The 14,461-nt window shown below is 37.9% G+C and overlaps 1 protein-coding gene across 4 annotated transcripts in view; it reads right to left on the bottom strand.

Annotated features, from left to right (window-relative positions):
- Positions 1-14,461, bottom strand: part of Gria3 (glutamate ionotropic receptor AMPA type subunit 3) — a 291,265-nt gene that overhangs the window by 49,192 nt on the left and 227,612 nt on the right. For all 4 annotated transcript variants that reach the window (XR_007830168.1, XM_051141058.1, XM_051141057.1 and 1 more), the window contains one exon: positions 3,742-3,940. Coding sequence is in view for 3 of the 4 variants with exons in the window: in XM_051141058.1 (XP_050997015.1) it covers positions 3,742-3,940 (199 nt within the window). In the remaining variant the exon portion in view is untranslated. The remainder of the gene's footprint in view (positions 1-3,741; positions 3,941-14,461) is intronic.

Raw genomic sequence — 14,461 nt, 5'->3', positions numbered from 1 at the left:
CATCAAAAATCTTTTAAGCAACAAACATAGTCAATAGGTGTTGTTTTAAGACAAAACCTTCTTCATCAGTAATTTTTGTTGGGCTTGCAATTTGTTCTTCACAAAATAAAGAAGGTCTCTCTTCAATGATTTCCTAATAAGGGTCAGTTGTTTTTTTTTTATCCTAGGGCACAAAGGAAAGTCCTCACTGACTGTACTCTTCTCCTTTTATATTTACTTTATTCTCTCTCTCTCTTTGTACGTATGTAGGCCAGACGTTGGCACTTTCTTCTCCAATTGCCGCCCCCCCCACCTAACTTTTTGAGAGAGTCATTCATTGAACATGGAGATCACTCATTGACTAGGCTGTCTGGATAGGGAGCTCCTGGCTCCTTCTGTCTTTACCTCCCCAGTGCTGGAATTACAGGTTCATACTACCACAACTGCCTTCTTGTGTAGGTGCTGAAAATTGAACTCAGGCCCTCATGCTAACACAGCAAACACTTTACTGACTGAGCCATCTCCTCAGCTCCTATATTCACTTAAAAATCATTTCATTTAAAAATCTCTCCCTTTATCCCTGAATTTGTATCAGTGGCAACCTCACCAAACATTTGAAAAGGGTTTTTGAGAAGGTCTAAAAGCAGAGATTGTAGAATTGCTTCTTGCTTACAGTACTACTTCTTAATACAAAGCTGTATCAGGTTAAATTTCCAGAAATGAGTGGAGAATGATTGTTTTGGTGAGAAGGTCTAAAAGCAGAGATTGTAGAATTGCTTCTTGCTTACAGTACTACTTCTTAATACAAAACTGTATCAGGTTAAATTTCCAGAAATGAGTGGAGAATGATTGTTTTGGTGCAGCTTTCCAAATCACAGTGGCATTTCTCTGGCCTGTGACAATAAAGCTGTCAGCTTTGTTTTTAGCACATATGCCTCCACCTTTGGTTGGGAGCTGCTGTCTAAGGAAATCAGTGTTCACGTCCAGAGGGCTGATGGTAGTATTCCAGATGTCTCTTCCACCTGCATGCATTTTGTTCAGTTCCTTCCTGCCTTTCCTGATGGGGCAGGTTCCACTGTTTCAGTGACTTTATGTGAGTATAAAAATGACAGCTAGGGAAAGCTTAGAAAAATGAAACAAACAAAAGGATCATTTGAAACTACCGTCATTTTAACGACAGCCTTACCCAGGATGAGTTGAAAAACTGTCTACAGGGCAATTAGAAGAGAAGTTTATTTAATTTATTTCTCTCTCATACTGAGAGATCCAAAAGGCTGGCCCTGGGCTGTTTTATGTTGTTTGCTGGTGGTCCCTGTGGTTTCAGGATTAAGTACAAAGGGAAAGAAATGAGCTCATAATATGTTTGTCAGCACTTCACGTAGTCTTGTTTCATTGTCTAAAATCCAGAAGGCATGCTATCAGAGGTCTCCATTAAAAAGGTTTGGGCTATTATTAACTTTTTTGATACTTGAGATCACCAGGTGCTGAAGGTGAAGGGATATGACTATGGCCATCAAGCTCGTGTGTGTTCTTGCAGGTTGGCTATTCTGCCCCATTGAGTTCATGGATGGGTGAGCTGGAGAACATAGTGAGGAAAAGTGGCTTGGAGACCAGTAGGCTGGGTGCATGTATTATATGAATACCCAGCATTCTCTTCGTTAAATTTATAGGCCATTTTCAGTATAAGAAGTCTTAAAATGTCAGCTTTTTTACACCACTTGGTTTCACTTATAGATCACCAGCCTTTATGTGCATTTCTCTGGCACCCCGCCCCCCACCCTGGAGCCTTAATGCTGTCACTAGTGACCATTTGGAGGGAAAGGAAAAAGTGTCATTCAGAGCATCAGAAACAATTTGCACTTCCTTACATCTGCCTGCTTCTAATCAGATTTTCAAAACAGCTCCATTTCCATAGGAGTTACTTACTGGCTGCAAAGGTCATTAGGAATTTGTGAATATTAGAATCCACAAACCAACTAGAATGGGACAGTAACTTTGTTCAGAACCAAATGTTGATTCAAATCAGCTGCAATATGATGCTTTTTAATGAAACCATCATCACGTGGATCACTAGATACAGGCACAATGTACATGGGGAGTGAAGTCTGGGTATGGTGATTATATGGCCATATTTTCAAGCCTGCCTGCTAACAAATCTCAGAAATGCACCTTTTGCCTACAGTATGGATGGATGGACTTTGAAAGCTTAGTGGGAATTGATGTCATGTATTGATTACCATTTAACACACACTTCCCTAATCTCATATCACTGTTGAAGGAAAAATTCTTTCTTGTAGAACAAATGTCTCTTATCAGAAGGTCCAAGTTTGTTGTTGTTGGTTTTTTTTTTTTATCCTAAGTGGTCAATTAATTCATATAGCAACTAAATACCTAGTGGGATGGGGACATATGCTCTGTTGAAGGATTATACCAAGGCATATTTCCATGGAGCTGATTTTGTGCTGACAGATGGAAATCCCTGGCTTCTAGATCTGACACATGTGAGTGGTTTCAGGGGGCAAGGGACTGATCCTAAGTAAGCTTCTGGGACTGCCATAGAAGGAAGAGTCAAGACCAGAGCAGTTTCAAACTTAACATGAATTTGATGCTTCTACCTTAGTTGGACATAATGATCTGCTCTGTAAACAGGTGGTGAAGGTGAGATATGGATATCCTGAGGCACTGAGAATTCTTGAAAGGGTCCCAGAACTAACCTACCATCCTTCAGGGAATAGAAACAGGTTTTAGTTAATTGCTATAATGTCAAGAAACACACTCTTCCTAGTTTTCCATGAAATCTCATTATAAAGAACATAGAAGTATATTGCTTTCTGATTTATTATAAACAAGTCAGCTTAGAGACATCTGCTTATTCTGGACCTGTGAGATAAAAACAATAATTACACCTGCCATCCTGGACCTTGTTTATTGGTTGGAGAGAGTGACAAAACATTTCCTATGTACACTAAACAGACTTATGGATCACTGCTACAACCACTTATAGTGGCTTTAGTAGAAGGCAGTGGCAATATATGAAATGGACTAATTTTCCAGTTTAAATCAACTCCTTTTTTTTCTTGCCGGTGCAACTAAAATTTTGAGTTCTTAATAATGGCAGTGTGGTTTGCATAGCTTTACTAATTTTTGCTAGTGAATAACTTGCTTTTTCCTCAATAAGAATTGGCCTTTGGGGTGCAGAGGGCATAAATCTATTCAAAAATGAAAACAATTATAAAGTGCCTTGAAAACAACATTATCATCATATATACACTTGAAATAACTATAATACATTTCAATAGAAAACCAAGTGTAAAATGGAATATATAATTTCTCCCAGTCCATCACCTGTCAAAGTCTTGCAGTTAATTATCTAACTCGTGCGAACCATTGAGACAAAAAAAAATTGCTTTTATAAAAGCCAAAAAGAAGAGGTATTATTTAGTTCAATCCTCTAATTATTCAAGTACGAGGACAAAAGCCTAAAGAAATTAAGTGACTTGCCCAATGACAAATACTTACTTCATAACAGGGTTAAGATTCAAAGGTGGGAGTTCAAATTCAGTGCTCTCAACGTGTCACCTGGTATGTGTCCCATGAGTCTTAGTTCTAATGAACAATGGATCCAATACAGAACAGTGTTTAAGACACTGTCCTTTGATAAAATTTCCACTTTCCTACAACCTTCACTTAAATGTGCTGCGAATTTATCTTTGTGAAACTAAAATAAAAATAAGCAGGCTGAATTAACGGCAAAGCACTTACTCTGAAAAATTCTTTTGTTGAACCAGAATCCAGGGTCCCATACGCAATTTCAGTTTGCTTGGCTAAGTCTTCAGCACTCTCTATGGGGGACACCATCCTCTCCACAGTCAGGAAAGCAGCAAGGTTTGCAGTGTAGGAAGAAATTATGATCAGTGTGAAGAACCACCAAACCCCTCCAACAATGCGCCCGGAAAGTGATCTACAAAACAAAACAAAAACAAGTCCAGACCCAGAGGGCCAAGGTCTCAGTTTTCAACAGTCACCATCTTTAGTTATAGAAAGAAGGGTTCTTTCATTATAAAGTGATGAAGGAGGGAGGTTGATGATACAATGGAATCAAAACATCAGAAAAAACTCACGTTTTAAAAACAGCATGTCATGATGGCATATGATGATGACACGTGTAAACACTCTTTAGGCTTCTCCAGGTTTTCTGCATTTTGAATCTCAAACGTCTTCCCAAACAGTCATATGCTAACAGCTTGGTTGCTAGTCTGTCTGTTGTGCTATTGAATCTTTTAAGAGGTGGTGTTTAGGTGGAGAAAGCTAGGTCACAGGAAATGGTGCCCTTGAGTAGTCTCCTGGGACCTAGTCTTTCCTCTTTCCCTTAATTCTTGGCCACCAGGAAGTGAATAGGTCTCAGCAGCAACACACTCCTGTCATAAAGTATTGCCTCACAAGACGCTCAAAGCCATGGGCCAAGTACTTAGGGGCTAAACATTTTGAGATTGCGAGCCAAAGTAAACTTTTTCCTCCTTGCAGTTGGTATTTTTGTCTCAGTTAATCAAAACTACCCTAGATTTAGAATCAAACTGTTTAAATCACATAAAACACCTTTCTTTTACCACTTCTCATTTATAATTTCACATGGTGCATTTGCTTTCCATGACGTTTTCTGGGCAGACATATAGAAGAATAAACACTATGCTCTACCCAAGATCAATTAAATCAATGCTTGGACGGGAACACCTAGATAGTTGGACTTTCTATTACTGCACAGGTGATTATATTTGTAGTCAATTTAGGGAACAAGTGACATAAAGTAATATCACATAAGATACAGGCTCCCAAATCTTTTTATAGTTAATGAGAAATTGGAAGACAGTGGCAAATTTGCAGTGTTAGTTTGGGTTCTATAAATTAATGTAGACATGGCTGTTTTGTAGAGTACGTCACCCATGAGGTAATGCTTCTTCTCATCTTCATGTGAATGAACACTTAGTGAGAATCAAGAAGGTAAAATTCTGTTTACACATAGAATCTTAGCCACTGTGGACAGGCCTAAGTAAGGTAGGAAATTCCCTTCATCACACAGTTTGAGAGATACTAAATGGCTGCTTTTCTCAGCTTTCCTTCTCAAATCCTAAGACAAAGAAACCCATCCTCCTGTCCTGCTATAGATTTCTTTTTCTTTTTTCTTCCTGTTTCTTCCCTTCCTCTTTCCTTCCCTATTTTCTTGTTTTTTTTTTTTTTTCTGATACGCAGAACATTCTTCACTGTCCTGAAATTCACTCTGTAGACCAGGTTAGCTTCGAACTCAGTGAGCTGCCTGCCTCTGTCTCCTAACTACTGGGGTTAACGTCATACACCTACACCAACACCACCTGGCTTATGCTATATATTTCTTACTGTTGAAACTACCCTCCATGTGGTCTTCAGAAGCCTTGATCAGATCATCACAAGTTGCTCTAACAGTATTCAATTAGTAGGAAAATGGTGGGTGTATTTTAATAACAAGAATTATTTTTCTTCAATGTTTTAATCCAATTATTAGGGAATATAGCCAAAGATGGATACATTTTAAAATGGAAAAATTTGTCAATATTACTGTTCATTGACATTATGAAGGGGTGGTTCTTCCCAAAATGTAGATTCAGGATATCTGCATGCCCAAGAGTATTTGATTCCTAGGCATCAGAGATGATTCTATTGTAAGTGATGAATGGGCCAAATTGAGAAACGAACAAGCATTGTTCTTCACCAGAGATTCTTAACATTGCCCATATATCAACAGTATCTGCTTGAGTCGATATACAACAACAAAACAAATCCCACAAAGGACAGGAAAAAACAAAACAAAACAAAACAAAACAAAATCCTTGCCTAGAGTCTTCCCTAGACAAATTTGACCAGACTTACGGGAATTGGGCCTAAGCTACAGCATCTTATAAAGTATAATCAGAGTTGTAAGTTATGTCCCTCCATCACAAGTGCTACTCATGGAGAAGGACTGTGGGAAGTGAGAAACCAATGGATGCGCCATGGTTTTTCATGGCTTGTGATTAGAGTTAGGAGTCACTTCCTTTGCAGTATTGCTGAAGGTGGGTGCGGTTTACAGAAATTATAATCTACTTTGTAGGCTTTATAGAATATTGTCACATCATTCTTAGTATAGTTCGGCTGTGCAACAAAGCTCCATTCTTGTTAGGCTATGTTCTTCCACACCCAGAAAAGCTCACAGAAAGCGCTCCCACACTCTGCTAGAAAGTAAAGAATAAGCGTAGGAGCCTGGTACATCTCCAGGCTCTGTGGGAAGAGGGCAGTTCTTAGCTGAGAACTGACAAATCAAGGTCTTTTCTGCGTGTACTATGATTTTTACTGCTTTGAAGCAAATTTAAATTCCTGTGTCCCAAGATAACCTCCCTTATTTAGCATGTGGAAAATTCAGCTGTTTGTGGCAATATAATCTGAGAGTTCTGTCAAGTGTTTTGATAAAGGAAGAGTACTATTTATTGGTCAATTATTTAAAAGATTTCCTTGGTTATCTTTAAGCCTGAAGTTTCTGTTGGTCTCTAGATACCTAAAGCACAGTCAAATATAATCACTTTGGCTTTTTAGATGTGAAAACCTGCTTTGTAACATATTTTCTAGCTAATAGTTACATCCTTAGAATTGCATCTTGGAACTTTTCTCTTTTAATCAGGAGAGAAAAACACATCTGTATAATTCACAAAAGAATGTATCACTCTTCCCAATGCTAAAAGTATACCGCATACTTCAATTAGGAATTTAGACATTAGATATTTTTTCATGCTTGATACTCAAAATTTAAACATATTATTGATTTATCTGATTCTGAAAATAACCATATAACACAGAATATTAATGCTTCAAAATGACATCTATAGCAGTAGGGTAGTAAAATACAACAAAACAAGCTGTCACTAACTGAACATTTCCTTTGTGGCAAGCTGTTCACATACCAACTTTTTCCATCTTTCATCTCTGTTGTCCATGACTGTACTACATATAAGCAAGCCAAGACATTTTATAGATAAATAGGCACAGAGAGGAGGAGCAGAAGATAAAACATCATGTGTTCACGTGAGGAAAGAGACTCCCAGGATTGATTGTATGGCTCATCAGGTAAAGGGACTTGATAACTGAACTACTATCACTGGGACCCACATGGTGAAAGGAATAGAACTGACTTCTACAAGTTATCCTCTGACATCCACATACATGCTATTGAAAATTCTCTCTCTCTCTGTTTGTCTCTGTCTCTGTCTGTCTGTCTGCCTGTCTCTCTTTCCCTCTCTTACCCATGGATAAAATAAAAAAAATACACAAATAAAATAAACAGAGAAGAAATACTCAAATACGTTGTAGTCTAAAATTAACCAAGCTTTGGATAAGAAAATTCAGAATGATGTGAAAATTATACATTTTAAGCTGACTAATATAGTTGCAGTAAAACTAAACATGCTTGTATATTGTTATTTGTTGTTCGTTTGCGCTGCACCTGTAAAAGTCATCCTGATGTGGAATGATGGGTTTTACTGAGACAAGAGAGAAGCTTAAGTTTGGAGTAATTCCAGAATTAGAGTGTGGTATGGAAAGGGGTATATTATGCTGTGAATACTAATGGCAATTTATGCATTGCCTGCTTGAAATGTGGAAGAAAATACAGTAATTTATGGAAATTACATTGTGCCATTTTATTGAGGCTAATGGACTGTGGCTATGTCTGTCTGATTTTAAATCAGGCCTGCACATCATAATCTGGTTATTTTGGCCACCTTAATAATGACTCAGATCATCATGTGGTTTATCAGAGTGACTCAGCTGAGATTGGTTGTTGACATGACTGAAAATAAACCTAAGTGCAAAATGGTCACTTTTGTGTCCTCTTGTCTACTGGTTATTGACTTTGGCAATTATGTGGTTAATTTCATGGCATACAGTCAGCTCTCTGCATCCTCATGTTCCACATCAACACATTCAGTCTGCTGCAGATTGAAACTATTTGGGAAAACCCCCTTACAACTCCCCAAATAATAGCTGAACAACTATTTTCTTAGCATTTACATTGTTTTATGTGTAATGAGCCATCTAGAGATGCACATGTGAAAATGTACATATATTTTATGCAAAATGCCATTCCATTTTATATAAGGGACTTGAGCATCTGCAGGTTTGGTGTCTGACAGGAATCTTGGAACTAATCCATCGACGTGCAAGGAATGTTGGTGTGATTTGGCATGGAAAATTTGAGAGACTCTCCATATAGAAATGATATGGTAGCTTTATAAACCTAAGCAAATAGTTCAGGGCTATCAGTGTAGAGTGCAAAAGATTGCATTTGATATTGTTGCATCAAGACAGTAGTAGATTTGACAAAGGATTTGGTGGTGTTTCTGTCATGATCTTCCATGTTTCCAGCATGCATACTTAAATCTTTTTATTGAAGAAAAATGTAGTGGAACCCACAGGGAAGAAGCTCCCCAAGCATTCTTGTATTTCCCATTTTCTCATTAGTGAAACTACAACCACTTAAGCCTACATTTCACATGGAGCTATATGAAAAGTGACTGATGGGTCAACCCCATCACATTTTATAAAGGATCTATTAAAATATGACAAGAATTTATAGTTGAATTAGAAAGACCTATCATTTCCCAGTACTTTTCTTTCCATTAATGCAGCTGTAAAATGCTTAACATTCATTTCAAGTAGTTTTGTTGCACAAGACAGATTTCAAGGTTAGCATAATGAAATGGCTGTAAAATGCCGCACACTTATGTTTTTAAAAACACAGAATAGTGTGCCTGTCATACTTTTCACAGAAAGTAAGAGCTATGAATTTAATGAAAATAAATTGCTAACAAAAAAAAAAACCACACATATAAAAACATTGCCAAATACATATATCAAACAATAGACAATGCTCTTCTTAACTGTAATAATAAATATCTGGAGTCCCTACATTAATAATAAAGTATATCTTATGACATCTGAGATGGCAATAAAGGTGAGCCATGGACCATAACCTTTATCCTGTAAGTAAATTTTGAAATCTGCACTAGTATAGCTTTATGAGATGACGAAGCTAAGGGGTAGCTAAAACCTTTGCCTTTGTCTAAAGTCTTTATCGTTCCTCCCTTCTGCTTCTAAAGAATTCATCTCAATCCTCCACTCAACTCTGGGACTATGAATGAGTCTTTTAAAAATGTGCAGAATCAATCTTTGTTTCTTCTAGTCTTCCCTGATGGAAATAAGTAACCATGTCCCAAAGACTGGAAACTATAGCTTTCAGCTGAAGTCATGAAATAGTTGTCATAAAAATCCTACCATTACATTATTAATGTATCACCACATCATTACCACAGTGAAGTGAATTTGTGGTAGGATGAAGAGAGTGGTCTACGTCACAAAAGGAAAGGATATCACTTCAAAGACAGCTCAAATCCCTCACATGTTAGCTTATTCTACACATACATGTTCTTTTAAAGGAGAATCTGTGTGTGTAGGACCCATGTCTAACTGGGACAGAGTCCCTGCCTACTTCTTTAGAGGACTTCATATCTTGAAAACTTAATAAAAAATACATTTGAAGTGGTTTTTACCCAGCAGTGAGGTTCAAGATTGCCTATACTTTGCCTTAAGTTTTCCTTTTGGTAATTCTCCCAACCCTCATGTCATCTACTTGGCTGGCCCTCAGTTGTCCTTGCAGCTTCACAGAAAGTCAGCAGGGGGAGCATTTGTCTGAACTTGGACTCTAGATGGCATAAGTGGCTCTATCAAAGTTTCAGAGAAGAAACAACTTTCAGATTTTAAAACGCTATAACCTCTTGTCAACGTGAGCGATGTATTATGGAATAGTGCGCTCCAAGCACTTTCAAGAAATGTAATCCTTAAAAGCACTCAGTGGGATCAAGAAGGAATGTCGCTGCTTGTCTCTCAAGAGACTCTTGCGCTTTCCTATGGACCAGCATTTCAGATGGATTCCTGAGTCGTGGTAGGAATTCCGACCAAAGCAATATTAACTGGTTTATATACTAGACTAGGATGATTAGAAGAATTCAATTTCATGATAACAATAGCTAACATTTATTGAGCTCATAGGCCAGGAACTTGCTTTGCATTGTATTTGACTTGCTTTGCATTTTATTGATGAGGTTTAGCTAGGCTTAGCAAGTTGCCCCAGGTTACACAACTGCTGAGCAGACTGGAAATGCAGTGAAGCTAACTTTAGCACCACCTGCTTAACCTCATGCTCTCTCCATCTGACTACCCATACTGGTTGGCCCTAGCACACGTTCAGGATGAAGAGGGTTAAACTGAATGTGTTCATTTTTTTCCTCTGGACTCTCCTCCCCTCCATAAATCAGCTGATGTATGAATATAGCCTTGGCTTATTACATTGATTACCTTTTCTAATGTTGACTCAGCCTACAGCTTCATGTAGAACAAAATAATTTACTCTGAACAATTAGAGCAGTTCAAATATCAAACCTAATATTGATGCAGAATCTCGAAGCTTCTAGGTAACTGTCAATAACTGTGTTTGATGGCAATGGAATGATGCCAGCACTTTTCCTCATAATGCCTTATTGCTGATTTTGCAGCCTTATACTCTGAGTGAGCACATACCCAGCAGTATTATGAGTGCTCACTGCCTACTTTCATTAACAACAAGTGCTGCATTTCTTTAGGGACAGAAATGAAAAAATAGCTCTTGTGCCTAAGTGTGAAGGGGGTGAGGAAACCAATGGTGCCCCTTCAGTTTGGCAGTATGAAGTAGTGGAAGCAATTGTACTGCTGCCTCTTAAATCTCGGTGAAGTTAGGTTCCCTTGTGTCAGCTCTCCAAGAATGACTGTAGTCTATGATATGAACAGAGCAGCACACAGTAGAAAGATAAGGGTTTGGGGATTGGAGCTAGGTTTGGGTTCTGGCTATCATTGTCAGTGTGACTAGGCAAATGAGTGAACCTATACCACTTTCTTCAACTCAAAAGTAAACATGATGCTGACACTGGGGCAAAGGCTTAAAGATTAGGATCCAGGTGAGAATGTAGATAATGTGTCTGTACACAGTGGGAGTCCAGGGAAGGTTGTTGTATTTTCCCCAGGAAATGGTAGCAGTTAGACAGAATTTTCTCTGACATTTCCTCCTGTTCTAATGCTTGTTAATTCTATTTTCAAATTCAATTTCAAGGATAATTTCTTGAATTACTCAATTTTGATGACAGTAACAGTGTATAGTCTATGCTCACATTCTTGGCTTTCTGGAGCATTTGTACTCTGAGTGTGTTCAGTAAGCAACATATAATGCTGATGCTTGCAGTAAAGGCAACTACACATCTCACAGTGCAGCTATACTATTGTTAGGGCTTTCTAAATCTGCAAATAGAGAAATATGTTGTAGTGGCTAGGCTGATACACAGTTGGTCACAAATATATAGTCAATAGAGCTCTCAAGACAAAGAGAAGCATTTTTCTTTTTTATAGGCATGTAATATGTATGCTAAGAAGCATAACATTTGAATAAAGGATTTAAAGATATAACTTCTTTTGTAGGGCACAAAAGATAGTAGCAGAGACGTGATCACTCATAGGTTAGAAAATATAGAGTTCATGGAGATAGTGATTTCTCACTCAAAAGCACAATAAAAATATATTTGTTATGCCAGACAAGTGCTCTATAGGTCTCTTAGTGAGTTGAACCATGACCAGCTTGAAAAACAATTAAACAGGATAGAAAAATCTTGGCATGCATGCTGTCTGGTATAAGTTTCCTTATATACATTTATGTATAGTAACTCGAGATGGAATAATGATTTCTTACTGTGGGTCATGGTAGGAAAGTTTGAAACCATTGAACTATATAATGACATCTTGAGCAACATAATAAAATCTGTACCTTGGAAAGAAAAGGTATTTGCTATATTTCAGGATCACAGAAAAGCCATAGCTTAAATTCTGCCACCAGAAATGAAAGCAAAAACCAAAATGGGTCTAACTTGTCACTTTCAGTATCAACTTCAGTTTTTCCTTAATGAAGTAATATGCATGAATACTTGTAAAAATGGCTTTTGAAGAGACATGTTTGAGTATGCATCATAGTAGGCAGCCTTCTAGTGGGAATATAAGGAATGTAGTTTTGAAATCTGACTTACAGAAACCAAGAAAATCTCTAGCCTTAATGACTCTTCAGCATTGTCTCAGCACGGAGTACCAGCCATGTTAGAAATCTTTCAATTACAGACTCATCCAGAGAACAGAGTCTCTTGGAGTGACTATTTCACAAAACCCAAAAAGAAACTAGGAAATCAAATGAACTCGCTGATGATATCACAAAATGACACATTCTGAACACAAAAGGAACAGGAAATGAAATAATTTGAAGAACCCAACCAAGCAGATTGAGGGTGGCAGGTTTTTTTTTTTTTTATAAATAGAAAAGGGGGAGATAGTTTGGTTGCATGAAGCTTGAAAGCCCCACACAGGCAATTCTAAAAAGCTGCCAAAGATGGCTCTGCAGTCAGTAATGCTGCAAAGCTTTATTGTAAATGTTTAGTGCCCTCAATGGCTAATTTCACGAAAATATGTTGTAAAAATGGTATGATCTTTCTGAATCCTTATGTTCTCTCTGTCTCTGTCTCTGTCTGTCTGTCTGTCTCTGTCACTATCTCTGTCTCTCTGTCTCTGTCTGTCTGTCTGTCTGTCTCTGTCACTGTCTCTGTCTCTCTGTCTCTGTCTGTCTGTCTGTCTGTCTCTGTCACTGTCTCTGTCTCTCTGTCGTACATGCACACATATAGTAGTGTATATGGAGAATAGAGGAAGAAAGACTTTGCGTGTCATCCTCAGGAACACTGTCTACCTCCTCATGGTTGCAAAGGAAATGCCATATTGCTTGGGTTGTCTTCACAGCCCCAAGTCCTTAATTTCGAAAGAAAATCCCTGTATATTTACAGTATTGACTCAAGTCAGTACTTGGATTAATGTTTAATTTGGCCAAAGTTGCAGTGTTCTGTTTAATAACTTTTAGTATGTGTATGTTTGTTATGTGTGTGGTGGCTTGTGAGTGTATGGTGTATGTATGTGGTGCATGTATGAGAATGCACGAGTCTGCAAACAAGCAGAGGCTAGAACAAACATTGATGGCTTCCTTTATCATTCTGTATGTTATTGACTTGAGATGGAAGTCTCTCTGAATTCGAAGGTAAGCCTATGCTGGTTGGCCAGTGGGCTCTCAAGATTTGCTTGTCTCCACCTCACAGTGCTGAGGTTACAGGTAGGCACAGTCATGCTTGGCGAAATTTTTATGTGGATGCTAGATACCTAATAAATGTTCTTACCTACTGAGCCATTTCCATGATCCCTCAAAATTGTTGATAATTATAAATACGGTATATTCACTTATAATACTGTATGCATATGGATTCACTACTTTTTGTGATTAGGTGAGTTAATCTGTTTTGTTGATGAGGCCCAGGACATTCACCTTCAACATTTCTTCTGGTCTTGGAGATTGAACCTAGGATCTTGCATATGCTGGGCAAGCAAACTACTGCTGAGCTACATCCCAAGCCGTGGTCAATAGCTTTGCTGAGTTTGCATCTCATAAAAGTTACCAGTATAAGTGTCAATATTCATGAGGATTATATTTGCTCAGTGGTTTAAGTAAATTTAGAGTTCTGCAACCATCCTCAAAATCCATTTTGGGAAAGTTTTCATATTACCCCTGTCAGCTCCCTCATGTCCATTTGTAGTTAATCCCGGAGGGTTTAGGACAAGGACGAGACATGTAAGGCATATGGCCCACATGTAAATATAAGTGGGTGTGAAAATTTCATTCATCGGAACAAACAACATTTAGTGGTATATTTCTTTAAAAATAAACAGAAAAATCTATAATGAACAAGAGATAAAAAACTTAGATAAAAATTATTTTTACCTCTTGTACTTGTTCTGCTTAGGCACAATAGCTCTGATCCCACCTGTGTTATCTTTTTTCTTATCCTTTCAAACTCTGCCCATTACTAATATTCCCCTTTCTCTATGGATTTGTCTATCTGGGACAAATGGAATTATCTATAATGGTATATTAAACAAATAGAGTTGAGTGGTATGTAGCATTTTGTGTTTGAATTATTTCGCTTTGACGTTATTTATTTATTCAAGGGTCCTCTGTACTGTTAGTATACACCAACAATCTGTTCTTTTAATTGAATATCCATTGAATGGATATGCCACGATTCTTTTTTTTTTCAATTCTTTCTTTTTTTTTATTTCTTTTTTTTTTATTAATTTATTCTTGTTACATCTCAATGTTTATCCCATCCCTTGTATCCTCCCATTCCTCCCCCGCCCCATTTTCCCATTATTCCCCTCCCCTATGACTGTTCCTGAGGGGGATTACGTCTCCCTATATATTCTCATACGGTATCAAGTCTCTTCTTGGCTACCTGCTGTCCTTCCTCTGAGTGCCACCAGG

Source organism: Acomys russatus, chromosome X (assembly GCF_903995435.1).
Source record: "Acomys russatus chromosome X, mAcoRus1.1, whole genome shotgun sequence".
In the NCBI taxonomy this organism is placed as follows: Eukaryota; Metazoa; Chordata; class Mammalia; order Rodentia; family Muridae; genus Acomys; species Acomys russatus.
The sequence above is the reverse complement of the archived record's forward strand: the minus strand, read 5'-3'. Positions and strand labels throughout refer to the sequence as shown.